The 25,485-nt window shown below is 38.8% G+C and overlaps 1 protein-coding gene across 2 annotated transcripts in view; it reads left to right on the top strand.

Annotated features, from left to right (window-relative positions):
* Positions 1–25,485, top strand: part of Nf1 (neurofibromin 1) — a 254,153-nt gene that overhangs the window by 93,316 nt on the left and 135,352 nt on the right. For both annotated transcript variants that reach the window (XM_013016448.1, XM_013016447.1), the window contains exons 14-27: positions 2,764–2,877; positions 7,121–7,200; positions 8,383–8,506; positions 11,137–11,298; positions 14,284–14,533; positions 15,709–15,782; positions 15,988–16,071; positions 18,295–18,735; positions 19,400–19,539; positions 19,852–19,974; positions 22,195–22,278; positions 23,535–23,651; positions 24,226–24,407; positions 24,796–25,007. In XM_013016448.1, coding sequence (XP_012871902.1) covers positions 2,764–2,877; positions 7,121–7,200; positions 8,383–8,506; positions 11,137–11,298; positions 14,284–14,533; positions 15,709–15,782; positions 15,988–16,071; positions 18,295–18,735; positions 19,400–19,539; positions 19,852–19,974; positions 22,195–22,278; positions 23,535–23,651; positions 24,226–24,407; positions 24,796–25,007 — 2,187 coding nt within the window. The remainder of the gene's footprint in view (positions 1–2,763; positions 2,878–7,120; positions 7,201–8,382; positions 8,507–11,136; positions 11,299–14,283; positions 14,534–15,708; positions 15,783–15,987; positions 16,072–18,294; positions 18,736–19,399; positions 19,540–19,851; positions 19,975–22,194; positions 22,279–23,534; positions 23,652–24,225; positions 24,408–24,795; positions 25,008–25,485) is intronic.

The raw sequence follows: 25,485 nt of genomic DNA, 5'->3' as shown, positions 1-25,485 counted from the left end.
TTAATAAGAATATAGAAATATATAATAAATGATCTTAACCATGGTATTTTTGAAGTAATATGATTTTATGTTCTCTCTGTCCTGGTTTATCACAGTTTAAAATTTTCAAGTCTTGACTTTTTAAATCTTCATTGTTTCTTACATTTCTTTGCATTGAAGTTACCATGACTTGTTTAAAAATCAAATCCTATTATGTCCCTAGTCCAACTTAAAATTAAGTTTGCATTGTAATTAGAAGTTACTCTTGAGATAAAGACGAAACCCAGATAGAGGTACCAGGTCATGCAGAGCCTTTCACTCACCACTTCTTCCAAATAGAGCATCTCATTTTTGCCTGTGCTGGTCACAATAACCTTTCAGTCTTTCTCTATTATATATTCCCTCACATCTTCCTTGGTACTTGGCTAGAATCTGCTCCCTCTCCACAGAGTAATTCCTGCTGAGTCTGAGCTGTTACCTCTACCCTTAGGAAACTTCCCAGATTGGGTCATGTTTTCCTCATAAAGGCTTTCATAGGAACATCTTAGTTTATTTGCAGTTTTATGCTTTATTTTATTGATACTTGTTTTCCTTGTAGGACTACATACTTCTGGAGGGTAGAAGTATTCATTTTTGATTGCTTAGATATTTGGTGTTCGGCAAATTCTATTGGGTTATGAACGAATGAATATTACATGTTAGAATATAGGCTAATAATTTTGAATTATAGGTATACTGGATGAAAGCTTATATTAGTTACACTGGAGACCTATCTGTAGCTAACAAAATAATGTACAGGTAAAACTTATTATATGTTCTTTTTTTCTGTTTTATACTGGGCAAAGAGCTGTATAGGATAATTATGCAATTCTCATCCAACAAGTATATTCTGCTTCTTTGATAACAATCATGTATAATAGTCAAAACTTCTAAGGCCCAAACTATAATTTTCTTGTTTAGCCAGCAGAATGTTACTCAAAAAAGTTACTGAATTGGTATAGTGGTGCATGCCTGTACCCAGACTCAAAAGACTTAGGCAAGAAGATACCAAGTTCACTGTCACGGGGCTGGGAAGGTGGCTCAGTGTTAAAGTGCTTGCCTTGCATGCTTGAGGCCCTGGGTTCAATTCCTCGGCACCCATAAGCAAAAAAAAAAAGCCAGAAGTTGTGCTGTCGCTCAAGTGGTAGAGCGCTAGCCTTGAGCTGAAGAGCTGCGGGGCAGCGCCCAGGCTCAGAGTTCAGGCCCACGACTGGACCCAAAAAAACCCAAAAAACAAGTTCACTGTCACCCAGGGCTACAAAACAGACAAACAAACAATAGACTCCTTATGTTATTGATTTTTTTTTTATAGCACTGGAGATCAAACTCAGGGCATTTTTCATGCTAGGCTTGCACTCAGCACTAACTTGTATACCTAGCCTTTGATATAATTTCTTAATTCAAAGGTTGAATCTATTTTTGTTTTGTTTTAATTAGCAGGCTTCCTGGATATTACTTAAAGAGCAAATAAAGATATGAATTAAGAGGCTCTAACAAAAAATATTTAAGGGCTGGGAAGGTGGCTCAGTGGTAGAACGCTTGCCTTGCATGCATGAGGCCCTGGGTTCAATTCCTCAGCACCACATAAGCAGAAAAAAAAGCCAGAAGTGACGCTGTGGCTCAAGTGATAGAGTGCTAGCCTTGAGCTGAAGAGCTGAGGGACAGTGCCCAGGCCCAGAGTTCAGGCCCCATGACCGGACCCCCCAAAAAAAATTGATTTTTTTTTGTTTTATTTCATTCTAGTACTGAGGCTTAAACTCAGGGCCTGTCTCTTAGCTTTTTCACTCAAGGCTAGCACTCTACCCCTTGAGCCATGCCTCCATTTCCATATTTTTGATGGTTAATTGGAAATAGCAGTGTCACAGATTTTTCTGCCTGGGCTGGCTTCAAACTGTAATCTTAAGACCTCAGACTTCTGAGTAGCTAGGATTAGAGATGTGGATCACCTGGCACCTGCCTCCATCTTATTTATTTATTTATTTATGTCATGGGGCTTGAACTCTGGGCTTGGGTGCTGTCCTTGGGCTCTTCAGCTCAAGGTGAGCACTCTACTACTTGAGTCACAGCGTCATTTCTGGTTTTCTCATGTTAGTTGGGGTTGAGAGTCTCATGGACTTTCCTGCCTGGGCTGGCTTTGAACCTCGATCCTCAGATCTCAGCCTCCTGAGTAGCTAGGATTATGGGTGTGAGCCACCAGCACCTTGCATCTTATTTATTTATTTTTTTTGGGTCTGGTCGAGGGGCCTGAACTCTGGGCCTGGGCACTGTTCCTCAGCTCTTCAGCTCAAGGCTAGCACTCTACCACTTGAGCCACACTGCCACATCTGGCTTTTTTCTTTTTGCTTATGTGGTACTGAGGAATGGAACCAAGGGCCTCAGGCATGCAAGGCAAGCACTCTACCACTGAGCCACCTTCCCAGCCCTTATTTATTTTTTAAAAATAAAGTCTCATGGACTTTTAGCCAGGGTTGGACCAAATCACAATCCTATTTCTGCCTCTGGAGTCTTTGGAATTACAGGTGTGAGCCACCACATCTGATTAAAATCATTCTTTTAAGAAATACAATCCAGTGGCTTCTAGTATATTTACAAATTGGAACTATTGCAACTAATTTTAAAATATTTTCATCACCCCTAAAAGAAATTTAGTAGTGGTTAGGAATTGGTCTCTATTTTTCTTCCTTCATAATTCTGTAAGTTGATTTTTTTTTTATTTTAAATTGAGGTTTGGTTTTTCTTTTGTAGAATCCAAGAAAACAGGGTCCTGAAACTCAAGGCAGTACAGCAGAACTAATTACAGGGCTTGTACAGCTGGTCCCTCAATCACACATGCCAGAGGTTGCTCAGGAAGCAATGGAGGTAAGGGGAAATTAATTTTAGACTCTTAAAGGAAAAGGTTCAACTGTTTCTTCCCTTTCTCTCTTCCAACTTTTCTCCTTCTCTCCTTGAGTAGAGTATACCTCCTTGAATATATCTTTTTCAAAATCTGATAGAATGAACAAATGGAGATAAGATAATTTTGGTTATAGTAATTCAGTTGAGTACTCTGCAACAATGAAGAGTGAGTTACTATAGAAAAAAAAAGAGTGAGTTACTGGTAAATCCAAAACATGTTTAAAATCTTACATAATGTTGAGTGAAACTTGCCACACACACACACACACACACTCACACACACACACAAACCATGTTTTATGGTTTCCTTTATATAAGATTTACTAATAGGCAAAATAATCTGTGGTGATAGAGGGCAGAACAGTAGCTCCTCTTGTAAAGAGTTGACAGGGAGGTGAAGCAACAAAAGCTTATGGATATTGTTAACATTAATTTGGGTGATAATGGAGTCTGTAGACTAGTGGAAATTCATTAATGTAAAATCTTAAGACTTGCTATGTATGAACTGTACAGTTAAGGATATGTGTTTGAAATGTTTGCAAAAATATTTCAGTTAATTGGGCATCAGTGACTCATGCCTGTAATCCTAGCTACTCTGGAGGCTGAGATCTGAGATCTGTGATTTGAAGCCAGCCTAAGCAGGAAAGTTTTTGAGACTCTTATCTCCGGTTAATCAGCAAAAAGCTAAATGTGGAGTTGTGGCTCAAATGATAGAGTGCTGGGGCTGGGAAGGTGGCTCAGTGGTAGAGCGCTTGCCTTGCATGCCTGAGGCCCTGAGTTTGATTTCTCAGCACCACATAAAGCAAAATGAAAAAAGCCGGAAGTGGCACTGTGGCTCAAGTGGTAGAGCTCTAGTCTGAGCTGAAGAGCTGAGGGACAGCGCCCAGGCCCAGAGTTCAGGCCCCACAACCGGACCCCCCCCCCAAAAAAAATCAAGTGATAGAGTGCCAGCCTTGAACAAAAAAGCTGAGACAACACCCAGGCCCTGAGTTCAAGCCTTCGTACCAGTGTGCGCGCGCCCGCACACACACACACACACACACACACACTTTAGCATTTATTGTATAGTTACTACCTATATTTGTATACAATGCCATTGGTTCTATAAATTGGTACATTATTTGCATTTGTTTTTGCAAGGCCATTTGCCAATGCTTGATGGTAGCTACTCTGATATTTTAGTTGTATTGTTCAAATAACTATTCTTGTGATATATATATATATATATATATATATTTTTTTTTTGGTTGTTCATGGGGCTTGAACTCTGGGCTTGGGTGTTGTCCTTCAGCTCTTCAGCTCAAGGTGAGTGCTCTACCGCTTGAGCCACAGCACCACTTCTGGTTTTCTAGTGTTTTATTGGAGATAAGAGTCTCATGGACTTTGCTGTCCAGGCTGGCTTTGAACTGTGATCCTTAGATCTCAGCCTTCTGAGTAGCTAGGATTACAGGCGTGAGCTACTGGTGCCTGACTAATTGTGTTATTTTTTGCCTTGTGGACACAATTGAAATGCTTAAGCTACATAATGTAAAATGCTCACTTGTCACATTTTTTGGGGGATGGGGGGAAGAAAAATCATTTAAAGTTGGGAGAAGGGCAAGCAAAACAGACTGCTTCTTCTCTCTCTCTTTTTTTTGTTTTTTGTTTTTTGAGTCAGTCATGGAGTCTCAACTCTGGGCCTGGGCACCAGCCATAGGACCACTTCAGGCCTTTTCTGTTTATGTGGTGCTGAGGAATCATGCATGCAAGGCGAACACTCTACCATTGAGCCACCTTCCCAGCCCCCAGACTGCATTGTATAATAGACTGATAGGGAAACTTCATTCACTAGTAAAAAAGACATGACAGAGTTGTATTTCAGCTTAGTGGGCTATTACACATCCATTAAAATCATGCATGGTGTCAAACACCTGTAATCCCAACACGTAGGAGGATCAAAAGGGTTCAAGGCTAGTCTGGCCTATCTAGTGCTAGACCAGCATTGGCTTTATAGTGAGACCTTACCTCCAAAACCTAAAAGTACTTATGTGGATCAACTATTCAGCAATAGGAGAAAATATTTATGAGATGTCAAAAGAGTATAGTATTTATTTTTCTTTTTTGGGTGCTGTTCCTGGGGCTTGAACTCAGGGTCTGGGTGCTATCCCTGAGCTTCTTTTACTCAAGGCCAGCACTTTATCATTTGATCCCCACAATACCAATTCCGGCTTTTTCTAAGTAGTTTATTGGAGATAATTTGTACAGGCTGGCTTTGAATTGTGATCTTCAGATCTCAGCTTCCTGAGTAGCTTGGATTATAAGCACGAGCCACCCAGTACCCAGCTGAGTATATTATGTTTATAGCTTTTTTAAACATATGTAGTCATTGTAGAACAGTATTTTGGTTAACAAGGGATGACAGTATAACAGTTAGCCCATAAGATTGTATCACCTAGTGACATCAGAGCGCTCTGGGTTTATGTTGTATATTCTGTGATGTGGTCATAACAATATAATCACCAAATGTGCTACACATTGCTCATAATGTTTCCTTGCCTTGAAACATTTGACTATATGTAGATAAGGTAGCTCAGTGGTAGAGCGCTTGCCTTGCATGCCTGAGGCCCTGGGTTCGATTCCTCAGCACCACATAAGCAAAAAGAAAAAAGCCGGAAGTGGCACTGTGGCTCAAGTGGTAGAGCGCTAGCCTTGAGCTGAAGAGCTGAGGGACAGCGCCCAGGCCCAGAGTTCAAGCCCCACAACCGGACCCAAAGAAAAAATAAAACAGAAGGACATGAGAAGGAAAAGTCTATCACGTTTTCTTTCTTTTTTTTTTTTTGGTTCTGTTGTGGGGCCTGAACTCTGGGCCTGGGTGCTGTCCCTCAGCTCTTCAGCTCAAGGCTAGTGGTCTACCACTTGAGCCACAGCGCCACTTCCGGCTTTTTTCTTTTTGCTTATGTGGTGCTGAGGAATCGAACCCAGGGCCTCATGCTTGCAAGGCAAGCGCTCTACCACTGAGCCACCTTCCCAGCCCTCATGTTTTCTTTTATATTAAAAAATGTATAGAGAAATGTGTCACATAAAAATACTTAGGTGCAACATTGTACCAAGTTTTTGCATAATAGATCTAAAAGTAATGCATATCTTAAGTAATTACCATCCTAACTGTAATTACCTTTAAATGTTATAAATCTGATCTTTATATAATTTATAACTTTTAAAGTTACAAAGTGTCCAAGTTGGATGCTTTTCCTAATATGAGTCAGGTTATGTGATTGCATAGCTATTTGCAGTTCATGGAGTTTTTGTTGCTTTTTGTTTTTGTTTTGTTTTTTGGTGCTGGTCTTGGGTTTGAATGCAGGGACTGGGCGCTGACCCTGAGCCTTTTTGCTCAAGGCTAGTGCTCTACCACTTGAGTCACAGCTCCACTTCTGACTTTTTCGGTGGCTAATTGGAGGTAAGAGTCTCATGGACTTTCCTGCCGCCTGGCTTTGAACTATAATCTTCAGATCTCAGCCTCCTTTGTAGATAGGATTATAGATGTGAGCTACTGGTGTCTGGTTAATGGTTTAAATTTTATATAGTAATAATTTACATAAATAGTTATCTATATCTATAAAGTGAGTTACTCCTGTTGTACTTGAGATGCACAGTTTGATTTGCTTGCCATTTTCAATTTCAAAAAACATTTTTTGTCACAAAATATTGTGCCAAGACAGTTTATTTCCAGTCATATCTTTTGTGTGCTAATTTTGGGGAGACCTCCCTTCTTATTTGGGAATGAAACTACTTTGTTAAGACAGTTCTTATGGGGCTGAGAATGTGGTAGAGTGCTTGCCTAGCATGCATGAAGCCCTGGGTTTGTTTCTTCGATACTACATAAACAGAAAGAGCTGGATGTGGCACTGTGGTTCAAGTAGTAAAGTGCTATCCTAGAGCAAAAGAAGCTCCAGCAGTGCCCAGGCCCTGAGTTCAAGCCCCAGGATTGGCCAAAAAAAAAAAGGACAGTTCTCTGAATTCATTTAACTTTACATGTACATCTACAGAAAGAATGATAGGAGCAAAGTGATAACATGCTATGTATGTTAATCCCTTGAGATTTGTATTTCAGGGTTATTCTAAAAAGTTTTGTTTCACATGAATAAATGTGTTAACATTTGGAAAATAAATGCATGTTTTTTTCCCCCCCAAAAAAACTTCAAGTTCTTTTTCTCTTTTTACAATTCAGGCTTTGCTGGTTCTTCATCAGTTAGACAGCATTGATTTGTGGAATCCTGATGCACCTGTAGAAACATTTTGGGAGATTAGGTATATGTCCTTTTAATTTTAAAACTCAATTCTTAATCTTTAAATATTAAATTTATAGTATTTATTATCATAAAACTGTAGTATAACTGTAGAGTTTTTATAATTTTGTATTTTATTTCATTTGGGATTATTATTTTTAACTGTAAAATCATTACAGCAATGTAGAAAATAAAATTTTAAAGTGCTAAATTTTATCACCCAGGCATAAGTACTATTGTTTGGTATATTATCTTGTATTTCTTGTTTCTATGCAGTGACAGTTTTTTATGTGTATATGTGTGTGTATGTGTGTGTATATATATACACACACACATATATGTATATATAAACAGATACACATATATACATATGTACACACACATAGTGCCAAACTTGAAGCTTGAAATCTGGGCCTGGGTACTATCTTTTGCTCAAGGTTAATGCTTTGTCAGTTTTACAAACTGGTTGACTTTGAACTGTGATTCTCAGATCTCAGCTTTCTGAGTAGCCAGGATTATAGGCATGAGCACTAGTTCCTGGCTTATAGTTATATTTTAAATAGATTTTTATAGTTATATGACTATCATATTAACATTTTATAACTTTTTTTTTTTTTGTCGGTCGTGGGGCTTGAACTCTGGGCTTGGGCACTGTCCCTGTGCTCTTCAGCTCAAGGTGAGCGCTCTACCGCTTGAGCCACAGCACCACTTCTGGTTTTCTAGTGGTTTATTGGAGATAGGAGTCTCACGGACTTTCCTGCCCCAGCTGGCTTTGAACCGTGATCCTCAGATCTCAGCCTCCTGAGTAGCTAGGATTACAGGTGTGAGCCACCTGCGCCAAGCCCTGTGAGACTCTTATCTCCAATTAACCACCAGAAAACAGGAAGTGGCGTAGTGGCTCAAGTGGTAGAGGGCTAGCTTTGAGCTGAAGAGCACCCAGGCCCAGAGTTCAAGAACTACGACCAACCAAAAGAAAAAAAAAATTCGGAAAATAGGGGGTTTATAAGTACTTTTAAATATAGCCTGTACACTTATTTCCTTTGATTATAGTTCTGATAACTATTTCTCTAAAGCAAACCCTACAATGGAAACTTACGTTTCTCTAAATTTATATCCATAGTAACAGCATACCATTCTTATATATGATTATATCTATTAGGTTATTTATTGATAATTCTGGTAACAATGAACTTTGCTATTGCAGTTCACAAATGCTATTTTACATCTGCAAGAAATTAACTAGCCATCAAATGCTTAGTAGTACAGAAATTCTCAAGTGGTTACGGGAAATTTTGATCTGCAGGAATAAATTTCTTCTTAAAAACAAGGTATGCTTTTATTTTACCATCCATTGTGTTTACTTGTAGATTTATAGGTACATTCTAGTTACCACAAATGAGAGAAATCATTCAACTTATGTTTCTTTGGGGCTGGCTTACTTTGCTTAATTTCATTTTTTTCCAAGTGCTGCTTCCATTTCCTTTATAACTGGTACAATATCATTCTTTCTGATGGATGAGTAGAAATTCATTGTGTACATATACCACAGGCGGGAAAATACATTGGGGCATGATAAATTATACAGGTCTTTAGGCATTCACACAGAGTAAGACCAAAGGAGGGGTATTCTTAGGAGAGGATCACAAAGGCTCAATAGCTATGTGCATCTGATCACATAAAATATTTATTGAAATGAACTACAAGAAATGGAATGGAAATGAGGGTTTTTTTTTCCTCTTTGCTGTTTTTGTTTTCCTTTTGTCTTGTTTGTTCATTTTATCTGTCTTTGGGGGAAGGTAAGAGGGTCACAGAAATAAATGGTGGGGTTAGGGGTGAGCAAATGCAGCAGTGATACATGGATGAGGATTGGAGGGAAAAAATGGGAGAGAGTGAGGGAATGGGTGATATTGTTCAAAAAGAAATGTACTATTTGTCTGACTTACGTAATCCCTCTGTACATCACCTTTACATTGAAGAAATTAAAATAACGTAGGCAGAATGAAAAAATTTAAATAGAAAGAAAATGTTTATAAGTCAAATTAGGTTGTAATTCAACTCCCCCTATACTGTCTTAATGAAAATAAATGACATTGAAACAATTATTCTAAGGCTTTGGCCTTAAAACTGATAATGATGAATTCTGATTGGCTTAAGCAGGACTCTGTGAAGATCTAGGAAGGATGGAACCTGTTATAACCACAGTAGGCCGAGAAGCACATTTTGTCATTATTTCATCTATACATAACCCTTGACTGTTATGGCTAGCTGCATCTTGGAAATATGTATCAAAAGCTAAAAGGAAGAATTGGTTTTTTTGTTTGTTTGTTTTCTTTTTTGGGTGGTCATGGGGCTTGAACTCGGGGCCTGGATACTGTCCCTGAGCTCTTTTGTTCAAGTCTAGTGCTGTAACACTTTGAGCCACAGCTCCACTTTTGGTTTTTGGTAGTCAGTTGGAGATGAGAGTCTCATGGACTTTCTTTCCTGCTCAGGCTGGCTTTGAACCTTGATCCTCAGATCTCAACCTCTTGAATAGTTAGGATTATAGGCATGAGCAACCAGGGCATGGCTCAAAGAAAAGGTTTTTGATCTAAGTCTGTTTATATTCCTTCCATAAAAGGCTTATCTTTTGAAAAGATCAGAAATCATGTTATTTTAGTTGAAATAAAATTCTTCATTCTGACCTATTGAAACATGGTGAAGGTGTAGGGAATAGAAGAGCCTTGCATTTCTTTTAACATACAGTTTCTGTAACCAGTTTTTAAAATTTTCTGTTAAGATGTATACTAGGATACTTGATATGAGCTTTTACTTAGGTCTAGAGTCACAGCTGTGAGAAATCTTAAATGTATCAAATTTATTGGCTTTTCAGTACTATGCATTTTGTTAACTCTTCTGTTCAAAAAAGTTATTGTGGATGGAGTTCATTCATACCTGTGTTTAGAGGAGACTGAGTTTATCCCAAAGATAGGAAAGAGATTAGACTGCAGAATTTTGTGCTCTTATCTAAGAACCTAATCCAGTCTCTCCTGTGACATAGTTGGCATGTAAATTTATCTCAAAAGACTCAATTTGCAGATATCCTGACAGGGGGACAGGATAAAATCTTTCAGGTAAAAAAATCTTGATCACTTGTCATTGGCTGAGAATACATTATAGTTTTCATACAGTATATTTATAGTATTCATATTTTACTTATGTCCATATCAGACTTTATTTTCATTTCTAGAATTGTTTTTGCTGATATGAAGAGTAGGAAACAGACAAGTTTGAGGAACACTGAGCAAACAATGTCTTAGTGCTTCATGAGTTTTTCCTGAATGTTTCTTAGGTTTGGCATAGAGATTGATAGGAGAGGTTCTCAGTAGTTCTTTTTTCCCCTATTAATTAATTAATTTTTATTGTAAAGATGATATAGAGAGGAGTTACAGTTACATAAGTCAAGTAACGAGAACATTTTTTTAATGGTGTCATCTCTTCATTTTCTCCTGGTTTTTTCCTTCTCAACCCCTCCCCAACAAATTTATATAGTCATTTTCAACAATGTATAGAATCACTGCTGCATTTGTTCACCCTATGTCTCACCATTTCTGTGCTTTCCCTTAAACTTACATACAAGGCAAAAGGTATAGAAATAAAAAACAGACATGATAAGTTAAACAGGACTCTATAAACATTTACACAGTGAGACCAAAGGAAAATACTCCAAGGAGATATTCACAAAGACTCCAATAGCTACTTGCATATGATCACATAAAATATGTTTATTGAAATGAACTCCAAGAAATACAAACAAGAATTTTTTTTTGCTATTCTGCTCTTTTTTCTCCCTTTTTTAAAAAAAAATTTCTGCTTTTGATTGCTTGGTAGTTTTAAATATAAAGACAACTCAGATAAAGTATTTATCCCTCCTCCCTTTATTATCACTGCTTCAGTAGAATTTATTCTTTTCTTTTTCTAGCAGGCAGATAGAAGTTCCTGTCACTTTCTTTTCCTTTATGGAGTAGGATGTGATGGTCCTCCTAGTGGAAATACCACTCAGATGTCCATGGATCACGAAGAATTACTGCGTACTTATACTCCTGGAGCATCTTTGCGGAAGGGAAAAGGAAATTCTTCCGTGGTAAGAAGCCAGTTTTTTGTTTTTCCTCTATCATCATCTGTCTGTCTGTCTGTCTGTCTGTCTGTCTCAGTGGACTTGGTAAATATCAACTAATTAATATATCATAGTAGTTAAAGACTTGTTAGATTATAATTACATTGGTGTCCTTTATGCTACCTTGGGCAGCTTTTTAACAGCTCCATGCTAGTTTCTTAGATTTCTTTTTTTGTTGAATTTACGGACTTGGAGAGTTACTCATTTTGCTTGCTCATGGTTGGTACACTATCATTTGAACATAGCCTTCAGCTCAGCTTTTCACTAGTTTAGTCTTTTCTGCCCTGGTTGTCTTTGAACCTGCAGGCCCCCAGATCTCAGCTTTCTGAGTAGGATTAAAGGTGTGAGCTACTGGTATCCAGCTCAATTTCTGAGCACTGGTTCACTTAGAGCCCAAGCTACTCAGGAGGTTGAGATCTGAGAATCTCAGTTTGGAGCCGGCCCAGGCAAACAGAGCTGAGAGATTCTTATCTCTAAATTACCACCAAAAAGCCAAGCAGGAGCCTAAATAAAATAAAATAAGTAAAATAAAGTAGCTGGGTGAGGTGAAGCATGTCTGTAATCCCAGAACCTAGAACTGAGGGAGGTTGAGGCAAGACGATTGGAACTTTAAGGCCAATGTGAGCTACATACTGAGACCTTGTTGGGGCAATCAATTATTAGAGAGAGGGACAGAGAGACAGAGAGGGACAGAGAGAATGAGGATATTGATAATTCTTACCCCAGAGTTTTGTAAGGACTAAATTAGATCGGATGAAAATAGCACTTGATTATTTGACACTGTAACTGGTAAATATAATTATTATAAGACCGCATAAGAAAGACCATTTATACCCAGAAGTTGAAAAGCTTATCAACTAACAACAGTTTATTTTTGCTGAGATTAAAACAAAATATTTTGGCACCAATGGCTTATGTTTGTACTCCTAGTAATTCAGGAGGCTGAAATCTAAGGATGGAGGTTTGAAGCCTATGAGACTGTCTCCAGTTATGCACCAAAAAAGTTAAAAGTGGAGCTGTGGCTCAAGTGGTAGAATGCTAGCCTTGAGCTAAAAAGCTCAGAGACAATGTGCAGGCCCTAAGTTTAAGCCCCAGGACTAGTGCACACACAAAAAATACTTGTTTTTTACTGAATGTGGTGGATATGTGGTCCCCCAATTTTTATTTCTGTATATTTCTTTTAAATTTAAATCATGTATGAGTAGAAGTATCAGATTACAATAGAAGAGGTTGTTTTCCAGACATAAATTTTTTTCTATCCTTAATTTTTTTTTAAATCTAATATATTAAACTTTATTCTTAGGAGTAAATAACCAAGCATTTCTCAGTTTTCTGAGGTCTCTTTAGCAGTATAATAATTTCAGTAGTTCATCTAGACATAAAAAGTCAAAGTTTATTCCATAAATAAGAACACAATTTAATCCAAAATTACTAAGACTCTTAAATGCCATCTTATTTTCCTCTAGCTATGATGGTATTTTTTCCTCCAAGACTGAATAAATAATACTAAACTAAGTGGGTATCCAATGACTCACCTGTACACTTGAAAATTTCACTTTTGGATTGTTATCTATCTCCCATAAGCCTTCATTGAAACCTTTTTGTTTATTTGGTTTGCCATACTTTTCCTTATTTTCTGAGTAAGGAAATATATCCTTTGGTCCTAAAAAAGCACTAAAACAGAAGAAGATAATAAGTGCAATGCAACCTCAAATAAATATATACATAGTACATTACTAAAATAACACTACTATATGATGCATTTCATAAAATACAAATTAAAGGGAAGACAAGGATATAAAGTCTGATGAATTCATTTCAATGAACACAATCTCACCAAGACATGAGAAGGCTCTAATTACTGGCAGAACAAATGTTGGAAAAGTCTTTTGGGGGAGAGTATGTATGCAGCTATTGGGGCTTGAACTCAGAGCCTCCCACTATTGCTTAGCTTTGTTATTTAAGGCTACAGTCACTCTACTACAGCCATAGTTCCACTTCCAGCTTGGAACACAAGAGAGCCACACAGACTTTTCTTCCAGGCTGGCTTAGAATTTTGATCCTCATATCTCAGGCTGAATAGCTAGGAGTATAGGTGTGAAACACCAGCCACCTGGCTTCTAAAAGATTTTTAGGTTCCATTTCTTTGCAGAACAATAAATGTTTTCTGTTTAGAGGTAGGGCTATCCTTAATTTTTAAAGTGGTCTTCTTCTTTTTTTGGGGGGGGGGGTCAATTGTGGGCCTGGATGCTGTCCCTCAGCTCTTCAGCTCAAGGCTAGCGCTCTACCACTTGAGCCACAGCGCCACTTCCGGTTTTATTGGAATAAGAGTCTCACGGACTTTCCTGCCTGGGCTGGCTTTGAACCGTGGTCTCAGATCTCAGCCTCCAGAGTAGGTAGGATTACAGGCATGAGCCACTGGTGCCTGGCTTAGCAGAAGCTTTTTATCATCAATACGTGGTACTGAGTGCAGTACCTTCTGCAGATTGCAAAAGGAGCTCCTGTCTCTCTCTCTCTCTCTCTTTCTCTCTCTCTCTCTTTCTCTCTCTCTCTCTCTCACTCTGTGTGTGTGTGTGTGTGTGTGTGTGTGCGCGCGTGCGCGCGCGCAGTCTGGGTAATTTCTGTCCCTGAGCTTTTTATCTTAAGGCTTGAATTCTATCACTTGAGCTCAGTGCTACTTTGGCTTTTGCGGTTAATTGAAGATAAGATACAAAAAAAACTTTCCTGCCTGGCTTTGAGTCTTGATCCTCAGATCTCAGCCTCCTGAATAGCTAGGATTACAGATGTGAATCATCAGTGCCTGACTAAAATATGATTGGAAAAAAAAATCTTAAAATTAAAGAGGAAAGTTCTTATGAGTTTTGTCTGCTGGTGTGTATGGTGCATTGTTTACTGTATTGTTATCTTTTGTAAATGAAATCACTTAAGTTTCCTCTCACTTCTGACTCCCAGGATAGTACAGCAGGGTGCAGTGGGACCCCACCAATATGCCGACAAGCCCAGACCAAGCTAGAAGTAGCCCTGTACATGTTTCTGTGGAGCCCTGACACTGAAGCTGTTCTGGTTGCCATGTCCTGTTTCCGCCACCTCTGTGAGGAAGCAGATATTCGATGTGGGGTGGATGAAGTGTCAGTGCACAATTTTTTGCCCAACTATAACACATTCATGGAATTTGCCTCTGTCAGCAACATGATGTCAACAGGTAAATGTGTATTTTGGAGGTGGGTGGGGGCCAGTCCTGGGACCTGAACTCAGGGCCTGGGCACTGTCCCTGAGCTTCTTTTGCTCAAGGCTAGTGCTTTACCATTTGAGCCACAGCACCACTTCCAGCCTTCCTATGTGGTACTAGGAATCAAACTCAGGGCTGCATGCATGCCTACCACAAAGCCACATTCCCAACCCAATGTATATGATTTTTTTTGGTGGGGGGGGCTTGAACTCTGGGCTTGGGTGCTGTCCCTGCACTCTTCAGCTCAAGGAGAGCGTTCTTCTGCTTGAGCCACAGCGCCACTTCTGGTTTTCTAGTGGTTTATTAGAGATAAGAGTCTCACAGACTTTCCTGCTTGGGCTGACTTTGAACCACAGTCCTCAGATCTCAGCCTCCTGAGTAGCTAGGATTACATGCGTGAACCACTGGCGCCCAGCATTGTATATGATTTTTAAAAACAAATTCAGCCTGATTTGAGTTACATGACATCTGTTTTAAAAATATGAGTGTATTTGTAAATACATTTCGTAAATTTACCAAGATAGTGCAAATGATTTACTTAATCCTTTACTGAACAAAGGAGGATGAAAATCAATAGCATTTGAAATAAAATTATTAGTTGCCTGGATTTTTTTTTTGGGGGGGGTCCGGTCGTGGGGCCTGAACTCTGGGCATGGGCGCTGTCCCTCAGCTCTTCAGCTCAAGGCTAGTGCTATACCACTTGAGCCACAGCACCACTTCCGGCTTTTTTTCTTTTTGCTTATGTGGTGCTGAGGAATTGAACCCAGGGCCTTGAGCATGCAAGGCAAGCGCTCTACCACTGAGCCACCTTCCCAGCCCCAGTTGCCTGGATTTTTTAATGTGCCATGTATTTGATAAATTATTTGGCCGTGTAGATTACTTTCAGATGATCTAAATTACTGTTCCTGAATTTTATACACATTAGTATATTTTTTGAGTAAATCATAGGTGGGAGAATACTATGGACACTGTCTAGTTTAAGATAAGTATTTGTGCTATGAGGTTAGTGAAGAGAAGTGTTCAGTTTTATTATCTGAAGCATTCATTTCATTCTTTTTATTGTGCCTTTGGGGTGAGACTTTTCAGGTTCTCCTTTGAGAAGCAGAGCTCTTAATGCTCTAATTTGATTTGTCCTTGTTTTTGCTTAGGAAGAGCAGCACTTCAGAAAAGAGTGATGGCATTGCTAAGGCGCATTGAGCATCCCACGGCAGGAAACACGGAGGTAGGCCCTCAGTGTTCATTCTGGATTCCATTCTCAGGTTTAGAAGCCTCTCTTAGCTGTGTGATCAGGAATAGCATTTGAAGTAAATCTGAAATATGTACCTATGAGATGTGGGATACTAAACCTGAAATCTAGCAAATTGCTGATTGGTTTTTAGCTTTTGGCTTATATTTGTTTTCAAGTGACAATTGCCTTCACATTTTAGGCTTGGGAAGATACACATGCAAAATGGGAACAAGCTACAAAACTAATTCTTAACTATCCAAAAGCCAAAATGGAAGATGGCCAGGTCAGTCTGTAAAGTTGATTTTTGTCCATTAATAGATATGCCATTTCACTGAAATAGTCTTTTGTAAATCACTCATAGGATACTAAATATATAGTTGTCGTAGACTAATTTTAATTAATTAAAATTAAATATAGTTAAAGTGAGTTTCTCAGTTATCCAGTAGCCAAGTTTATTGCACTTATTTTCCTATATTAGTTCTTATGTTAGTTACTAGTTAGTTAACACTGGATAATACTTTTAGAGAACATTAATTCCTTTACTCTTTTCATTTTGGTGGTACTGGGATTTGAACTCAGGATCTTGTACTGGTAGCTAGTTATACTCCTTGAGACATGCCTTCAGCCATTTTTACTTTAGCTATATTTCAGATAGGATTTATTGAGGTGTGCTGGTCTTAGATTATGATCCTCCTACCTGTGTCTCCTGAGTAACTGGATCATAGTGCCCTACTCCTTTGTCCTCTTTCATGCTTTTTTTCTCTTCACCAAGATATTTTGCAGAATTTTTAGAAAAGTGACAAAAGTAGAGAAAAATAAAGATAAAACAATTCGCTTTGCTATTTTGTTAGATATTCCGATTAAGATCTAGTAGGCAGGAGATTGAAACCCTCATATATTAAATGAAATTTAAAAGTTTAAACATTTTGTTCAACCATTATCATATAGTTCATCAGCTATTAACAATTATCATTTATTACCTCATTGGTATTTTTATATTTTTTATTTCTATGCCTACATTGTATACCTATATTAGGTGTTTAAAAGAAGCTGGTTGTTTCCCCTTGCTTGCTTGCTTGCTTGCTTGCTTTCTCTCTCTCTCTCTCTCTTCTTTCTTTCATCTTGGAGCTTGGGTGCTACCCCTGGGCTACTTTGTGTTCAATGCCAGCACTATACTTCTTGAGCCATAGCGCCACTTCCAGGTTTTCTGAGTAGTTTATTGAAGATAACAGTCCCATTGTCTTTCCTGCCTGGGCTGGCTTCGAACCACAATCCTCAGATCTTCACTTCCTGAGTAGCTAGGATTACAGGCATGAGCCACCAGCGCCTGGTCCCATTGCTTTCTTTCTGTTATGGTTAATTAGAACAAGAAAAACGTGAGTTTTTTTTTTTTTTTTCTGTTTTGCTTTGTTTTGAACTTTGAGCCTGGGCACTGTCCCTGAGCTCTTCAGCTCAAGCATGTACTCTATCACTTGAGGCACAGTGCCACTTCTGGTTTTCTGGAGGTTAATTGGAGATAAGAGTCTTATAGACTTTCCTACCTAGGCTGGCTTTGAACTGCAATCTTAGCTCTCAGCCTCTTGAGCTGCTAGGATTACAGGCATGAGCCACTGGTGCCCAGCTAACATGGTGGGTTTTTTTTGGGGGGGGGTCCATCCTGAACTCTGGGCCTGGGCGCTGTCCCTCAGCTCTTCAGCTCGAGGCTAGCGCTCTACCACTTGAGCCACCACCGCCACTTTCAGCTTTTTTCTTTTTTCTTATGTGGTGCTGAGGAATCGAACCCAGGGCCTCAGGCATGCAAGGCAAGCGCTCTACCACTGAGCCACCTTCCCAGCCCCACATTGTGGTTTTTATAAAGTAAAATTATGTACCTAATGTTATTCAAAGAGAATATATAACTTCAGAATGAAAGGTTTTGGGGATGAGTAACTATGTAATATAAAATGTGCATGCCATACAGTTCTTTCACTTCAAGTGTCTAATTGCATGACTTTTTAATGTATTCAAGGAATTATGTAATTATCATACAGTCAGTTTTAGAATAGCCAATTTTATCATCTTGGAGAAAACTTCAAACCCTCATGCCTTTTAGTTATTTCTGCTGTCTCCTCCCTACCCCCATTTTCCTATCTCTGTGACCCAATCCTCTAGCCTTAGGAGAACACTAATTTTATATTCTGTCTCTCTTTCCTATTCTAGCCATTTCCTATAAATGGAATTTTAAATTACTGTAGTCTATTTCTCACATAAAATAATGTGTTCAAGGTTCATCTATGTAAATCAAAGTGTCTATAAAGACTTGTTATTCTGAGTTGATTTTTATTAATCTCGCTGTGACAAAATATGTCAAGGATTCCTTAAAATGTATATAGTAATTAGAAATTTTTCTTTTGAAAATGTATAAAAGCAATGTAATTTTGTACTAGAATAAATGATCAAGAGTAATTAGTCAGGTTTTGTTCAACTTATCTTGAATTCATGTTTCCTACAAAAATTTTGTGTTTAGGCTACTGAAAGCCTTCACAAGACCATTGTTAAGAGACGGATGTCTCATGTGAGTGGAGGAGGATCCATAGATTTGTCTGATACAGATTCCCTACAGGAATGGATCAACATGACTGGCTTCCTTTGTGCCCTTGGGGGAGTATGCCTACAGCAGAGAAGTAATTCTGGACTGGCAACCTATAGCCCACCCATGGGCCCCGTCAGTGAACGTAAAGGGTCCATGATTTCAGTGATGTCCTCAGATGGAAACACAGATACACCTGTCAGCAAATTTATGGACCGTCTGTTATCCTTAATGGTGTGTAACCATGAGAAGGTGGGACTTCAAATACGGACCAATGTTAAGGATCTGGTGGGTCTAGAATTGAGTCCTGCTCTCTATCCAATGCTGTTTAACAAACTGAAGAATACCATCAGCAAATTTTTTGATTCCCAAGGACAGGTAATGTGTTCTCAGCTTTATTTTTTCCCCTTCTTATGAAAAGGATAGCATGTTTGAATTAATGAAGCCTTTTCTTTTAGGTTATTTAAATTAGTTACTGGCATGAATATTTCTCTATCATTTTAAAAAAATAGTAAAAAAATACATAAAGAAGAGTCATTTAATGTATGGATCAGCTTGTTTTTTAGTAACTCTGACATGTGAGTGTACCTGGTGTTATGAATGTCTTGGTATGAATAAGAGTGCCTGTTTAGCTGGACACTGGTGGCTCACGCCTGTAATCCTAGCTACTCAGGAGGCTGAGATCTGAGGATCACAGTTCAAAGCCAGCCCGGGCAGGAAAGATCGTGAGACTCCTATCTCCAATAAACCACCAGAAAACTGGAAATGGCGCTGTGGCTCAAGTGGTAGAGCACTAGCCTTGAGCTGAAGAGCTGAGGGACAGCGCCCAGGCCCAGAGTTCAAGCCCCACGACCGACAAAAAAAAAAAAAAAAAGAGTGCCTGTTTATATCTCTGAGTATATGCCAGTGTGTGTATGTGGGGGAAGGGCATGCATGTGCATGTGTGTTTCTGTATAGTAGTTAGGCCAGTTAGTTTCATCTCTTTACCTCCTGAAATCTGAGCGTTAATGGAAGATCACTAATATATTTTGTTCTTTTGTAGGTTTTATTGACTGACACCAATACTCAATTTGTAGAGCAAACCATAGCTATAATGAAGAACTTACTAGATAATCATACTGAAGGCAGCTCTGAACATTTGGGACAAGCTAGCATTGAAACAATGATGTTAAATCTGGTCAGGTAAGCATTCTGTTACTCGAATGGACTGGAAACATTTTAAGAGGTAAGAAAAACCTCCTAGGTATTGATAGTGGTAATTATTGATGAACTTGGTATCCTTTTCTTTACTGTATCCAAAATAGGATGTAATAATCAGATAACCATAAGTTGTATGTAGTCTTATTTAAATAAGATTTGACTCTTATGTCTAAAGTTACATTAAGTCATTTTAGTTAGAGATTAAAGAATTTAGAATATGTCTTTTTTGTCTATATCTGATAATGTTTTTTGTATATCTGATAATGTCTTTTGTTTGTTTTTATGCTTAAATAGATATGTTCGTGTTCTTGGGAACATGGTCCATGCAATTCAGATAAAAACCAAACTCTGTCAGTTAGTTGAAGTAATGATGGCAAGGAGGGATGATCTCTCATTCTGTCAAGAGATGAAATTTAGGTGAGTTCTAAAAGAACAAACTAGGTCCTTGTCAATATTATGTTAAATGGAATACAGAAAAATAGTAGGTGTGCAGTTATTAAGCAGAGAAGGAGCATTTTACATCTTGGGTTTGTTTTGTTTTTTTCTGAATATCTTCTCAAATTTCTCAAAAGTTTGCACTCATGGAAACCCTACTTTTTTTCTAAAATTGTGCCATAGTAGCAGTAAGAATCTGATTCTGTTTGCAAATTGGTACCACAGCAAAGTGCTAATGTGGAGGAACAGTTTTTAAGCTGTACTTGTTTATGCCCTTTTACAGTAATATCCCTTTTATAAAGTTGTCATGACACCTGGGTTATTTGGCTAGCAATTTGCACTATTAAAAAATCTTGACATGGGGCTGTGAAGGTGACTCAGTGGTAGAGCGCTTGCATGCATGAGGCCCTGGATTCAATTCCTCAGCACCACATAAGCAGAAAAAAAAGTCGGAAGTGGTACTGTGGCTCAAGTGGTAGAGCGCTAGCCTTGAGCTGAAGAGCTGAGGGACAGTGCCCAGGCCCAGAGTTCAGGCTCATGACCGGACCCCCCACCCCCCCAAAAAAATAAATCTTGTCAGAGTTAGGGGCAGTGGTGGGTCATGCCTGTAATCTTAGCTAATCAGGAGACTGAGATCTGAGGATTGTGGTTTGAAGCTAGCCCAGGCAAAAAAGTCCGTGAGACTCTTATCTCCAATTAACTACCAGAAAACTGGAAGTGGTGCTGTGGCTCAAAGTGGTAGAGACCTAGCCTTGAGAGGAAAAAACTCAGAGATAGCAACAACAATTAAAATTTGATGGGGCCGGGCTGGGAAGGTGGCTCAGTGGTAGAGCGCTTGTCTTGCATGCCTGAGGCCCTGGGTTTGATTCCTTAGCACCACATAAGCAAAAAGAAAAAAGCTGGAAGTGGCGCTGTGGCTCAAGTGGTAGATTGCTAGCCTTGAGCTGAAGAGCTGAGGGACAGCGCCCAGGCCCAGAGTTCAGGCCCCACGACTGGACCAAAAAAAAAAAAAAAAATGGATGGGTCCTGGTGTCAGTGCCTTAAGCCTGTAATCCTGGCTAGTCAGGAAGATGAGATTCGAGGATTGCAGTTCAGAGCCAGCCAAGGCAGAAAAGCTTGTGAGACTCCCCTGTATCTAATAAAAACTACCAAAAATCTGGAAGTGGAGCTGTGGCTGAAGTGGTAGAATGCTAGCCTAGAAGAAATAAAAAAAAGCTCAAGGACTGCACCCAGGTCCTGAGTTCAAGCCCTAGGACCAGCATATGCACACACAAATCTTGATGGGTGTGGTAGTACATCCTCCACCACATTTGTCCAAGGATCAAGGGTTTTAGGTCAGCCTGAGCAACAGCCCAGGGTACATGAATAGATCCTATGGATGTACATATATATATACATATGTACATAAATAAATTTAGTTTTGGGGGGCAATATGAGGTTTGAACTCAGGATTTTATGCTTGCTTGGTAGTTTCTTTGCCACTTGAGCCACACCTCCATTGCTCTGGTTATTTTTGAGTTAGAGTCTCTTACCCAGGCTAACCATTTTACCCAGGCCCACCGTCTTCCCATTTTATGCTTCCTGATGTAGCTGGGATGATGGGCTTGGTTACCAGCTCCTACATTTTTTTTTTTTTTTGTCGGTTGTGGGGCTTGAACTCTGGGCTTGGGCACTGTCCCTGTGCTCTTCAGCTCAAGGCGAGGGCTCTACCACTTGAGCCACAGCATCACTTCCGGTCTTCTAGTTGGAGATCAAAGTCTCACGGACTTTCCTGCCTGGGCTGGCTTTGAACTGCGATCCTCAGATTTCAGCCTCATGAGTAGCTAGGATTACAGATGTGAGCCACCAGCGCCCTGCTTTCCTGCATTTTTTTGAGATGTGGGGTTTCAGTACCTTTTGCACAGGCTGTCTCTGAACCACAATAATCTAGAATAGCTAGATTATAAGCATGAGTCACTGGTACCCAGCTTAAATTTTTAAAAAATTATTATTATTAAGGAGTTGTACAAAGGGGTTACAATTCCACAAGTCAGGTAATGAATACAGTGCTTCTTGGACAGTGTCACACCTTCCTTTGTTTTTTCCCAGTTTCCCTGACTTGACCCTGGCCCATGTGTAAAGGGATGCCCATGTGTAAAGGGATGTATGTGATTTTTTTTTCTTAATGTGTGTACTATTTTCTTTGTTTTCACTATCCTTTAGGAATAAGATGGTAGAATATTTGACAGATTGGGTTATGGGAACCTCAAACCAGGCAGCAGATGACGATGTGAAATGTCTTACAAGGTAAAAAATAAAGATAATAACTTTTAAATATTAGCTGGCTTTAGTCTAAGGCTTTAAACTCTTTATTATAGCTATTACACATATGCTGTATTTAAGCTATTTTTTGTGCCACGCTTTTGCATTTGAAATATACAGATGTATTAATCTTTATTATTACCTTTAAAAAATACCTGAAAAGTCTTAAAACAAATGTGAAAATGTTATATTTTCACATTGTCAACTTAGGAAGAGTTGTTGACAGTTGCTTGGAAAGATGATATATAAGACCTAAAGTATTTACTTAGAAATTACTTTAGGGCTGGGAAGTTGGCTCAGTGGTAGAGCACTTGCCTTGAATGCCTGAGGCCCTGGGTTCGATTCCTTAACACCAAATAAGCAAAAAGGGAAAAAGCCGGAAGTGGCGCTGTGGCTCAACTGGTAGAGTGCTAGCCTTGAGCTGAAGAGTTGAGGGACAGCACTAAGGCCCAGAGTTCAGACCCCATGACTGGACCCCCCCCCCAAAAAAAAAGAAATTACTTTAGATAGATAAAAGGTGTTGAGCCTTTTCGAAGAGTAAGTCTTAATATGTCAATATTAGAAAATGATTAAGTACTGTGAATTACATAATAAAGCATTTGCTTTTTTTTTTTTTTTTTTTGGTCTGGCCTAGTTTGACAGCACATACTTTTGATTGGTTGCTTATTTATTTAATTACTTAGGTTATTGTGTTGCTGTAGATTGAACTCAAGGCTGATAAAGGCTAATAAATAGGCCCTCTTTTTACTGAGCTTACATCTCCATCACTATACTTCCTGATTAAAGGTCATCATTATGCCAAGATTAATTTGCAGATAGTTATTATCATATTCTCTCCAATTTGAAATGTGTGGGCTGGGAAGGTGGCTTGTGGTGGAGTGCTTGTCTAGCATGCATGAAGCCCTGGGTTTGATTCCTCAGTACCACATAAACAGAAGCCAGAAGTGGTGGCTGTGGCTCAAGTAGTAGAGTACTAGCCTTGAGCAAAAGAAGCTCAGGGATAGTGCCTAGGCCCTGAGTTCAAACCCCAGTACTGGCAAAAAAAAAAAAAAAAAGACAATTTGAGATATGTTTTTTGTTCTGAACTCTGCATATTTACTCAGAATACTTAGATTGTGCTAATCATTTGTTTAATGAAGTAGTTAATTTCTAAAGTTTGTCTGTTAGTAAGAGATTTATTTGAGGGGAAGATGGAATGAAAGAACCTGAAAGATTTGAGTTTCTTTGTTGTTATTGTTCAGAGATTTGGACCAAGCAAGCATGGAAGCAGTGGTTTCACTCCTCGCTGGTCTTCCGCTACAGCCTGAGGAAGGAGATGGTGTGGAATTAATGGAAGCCAAATCACAGTTATTTCTTAAGTAAATTTCAGCTACTAAAACTAAAAAGCAAAAAGCAAAAAAAGTCCCTTTCACCCCTTCCACAAAGCAAGTGTAATCAAAGTGACAAATGATTATGTTTAAAAAATGGGCCTAATTGATTTAGAATTATGGCAATTGGCTATTATCTTCAAAATTATACCTTTCGTAGGAAGCTGTACTCAAAGATGGCAGGCCTGGGATAGGAAAACAAGTGTGCTGTAGTTTTTAAGGAAAACAATGTGAACAATGAAATTTCACTTGTAATTCCTTTAAAATAGCATTCTCTAAACTATTTTGATCACTCTTCTTACATATTAAATCTTAGAAATGACATATTAACCAGGAAACATTGCATCTATTTTGTATTGGTGAGATGATAGTGTGTTTTGTCAAGATTAAATATTCATTAGGGCAGCTTCATAATGAGCTACCCTGGCTGATTATCCCAAGACTAGAGATAAGGAAATACCCATAGTCACTTATGCAATGTTTATGTGATTATTCCAGAATATTCTATTAGCTTTCTGATTGACATGACCTTCAGTGTGTAAGGGTCAGCCTTTGTATTTCTCAGGTACTTCACGTTATTTATGAACCTTTTGAATGACTGTAGTGAAGTTGAAGATGAAAATGCACAAACAGGTGGCAGGAAACGTGGCATGTCTCGGAGGCTGGCATCCCTGAGGCACTGTACAGTCCTTGCAATGTCAAATTTACTCAATGCTAATGTGGACAGTGGACTCATGCACTCCATAGGTAAGATCAAATGAAAGTTTCACATTGAAATATAAAGTCTAGAGAGGTGTGCCCTAAGATAAGTGTAGTAGAGCTGGGCATTGGTGGCTCATATCTGTAATCCTACATACTCAGGAGTTTGTAATCTAAGGATTGAGGCTTGAAGCCAGCCCTGTCAGGAAAGTCTGTGAGACTCTATCTCCAGTAAGCTAGTCAAAGCCAGAAGTGGAGTTGTGTCTCCAGGGTTAGAGCATTAACCTTGAGTGAAAAAGCTGAGAGCTGAGGCTCTGAGTTAAACCCTAATTCTTGCACCAAAATCAGTCAAACAATAAAAGAACAACATATATAGAAGTAGTAACTATTTCAGCAAGGCCATTTTAGTAAATTTCCACCTATCTTTTCATATCAGGTTTAGGTTATCACAAGGATCTCCAGACAAGAGCTACATTTATGGAAGTGCTCACAAAAATCCTTCAACAAGGAACAGAATTTGACACCCTTGCAGAAACAGTCTTGGCAGATCGGTTTGAGAGACTTGTGGAATTGGTCACCATGATGGGAGATCAGGGAGAGCTCCCTATAGCTATGGCTCTGGCCAATGTGGTCCCTTATTCTCAGTGGGTAAGTTTATTGTGAAAATAGGGAAGAGTGCCTGGTACATAGCAAATGGTTAAGACACATTTCAATGAATTGATAAAGTTTAAAGATAGCAGAAACTTCATATAGTCGGCTAATCAGTTTTAATTGTGAGGAAATAATTGACTCCTCTAGCTCTTAATAATGTTGCATCTTATTCCACCTCACTGAAAAATTTCATTTAAATACAGAGAAAATATAAAAATACTAATTTGCATATTAGCTAAGGTAATTAGATTAAACTTTAGTTCATTGTTAGTAATGCTAGAACTGAATCTACAATTTGTTTCTGTTACCTTCAGTTGGCTGTTTATTAACAATGATTTATGCAAGTTAAAATAATTTTACTTTAAGCATTCTGTTTGCATTTGAATTGCGAAACTACTTATTTGAAATACTGAAGATATTTCTTTTCTTTTTTTTTTTTTTGGGGTCCAGTCGTAGGGCCTGAACTCTGGGCCTG

This window comes from Dipodomys ordii, unplaced genomic scaffold, assembly GCF_000151885.1.
Source record: "Dipodomys ordii isolate 6190 unplaced genomic scaffold, Dord_2.0 Scaffold31, whole genome shotgun sequence".
NCBI lineage: Eukaryota > Metazoa > Chordata > Mammalia > Rodentia > Heteromyidae > Dipodomys > Dipodomys ordii.
Note: the sequence above shows the minus strand (reverse complement) of the source record. Positions and strands in the feature narration are given on the sequence as shown.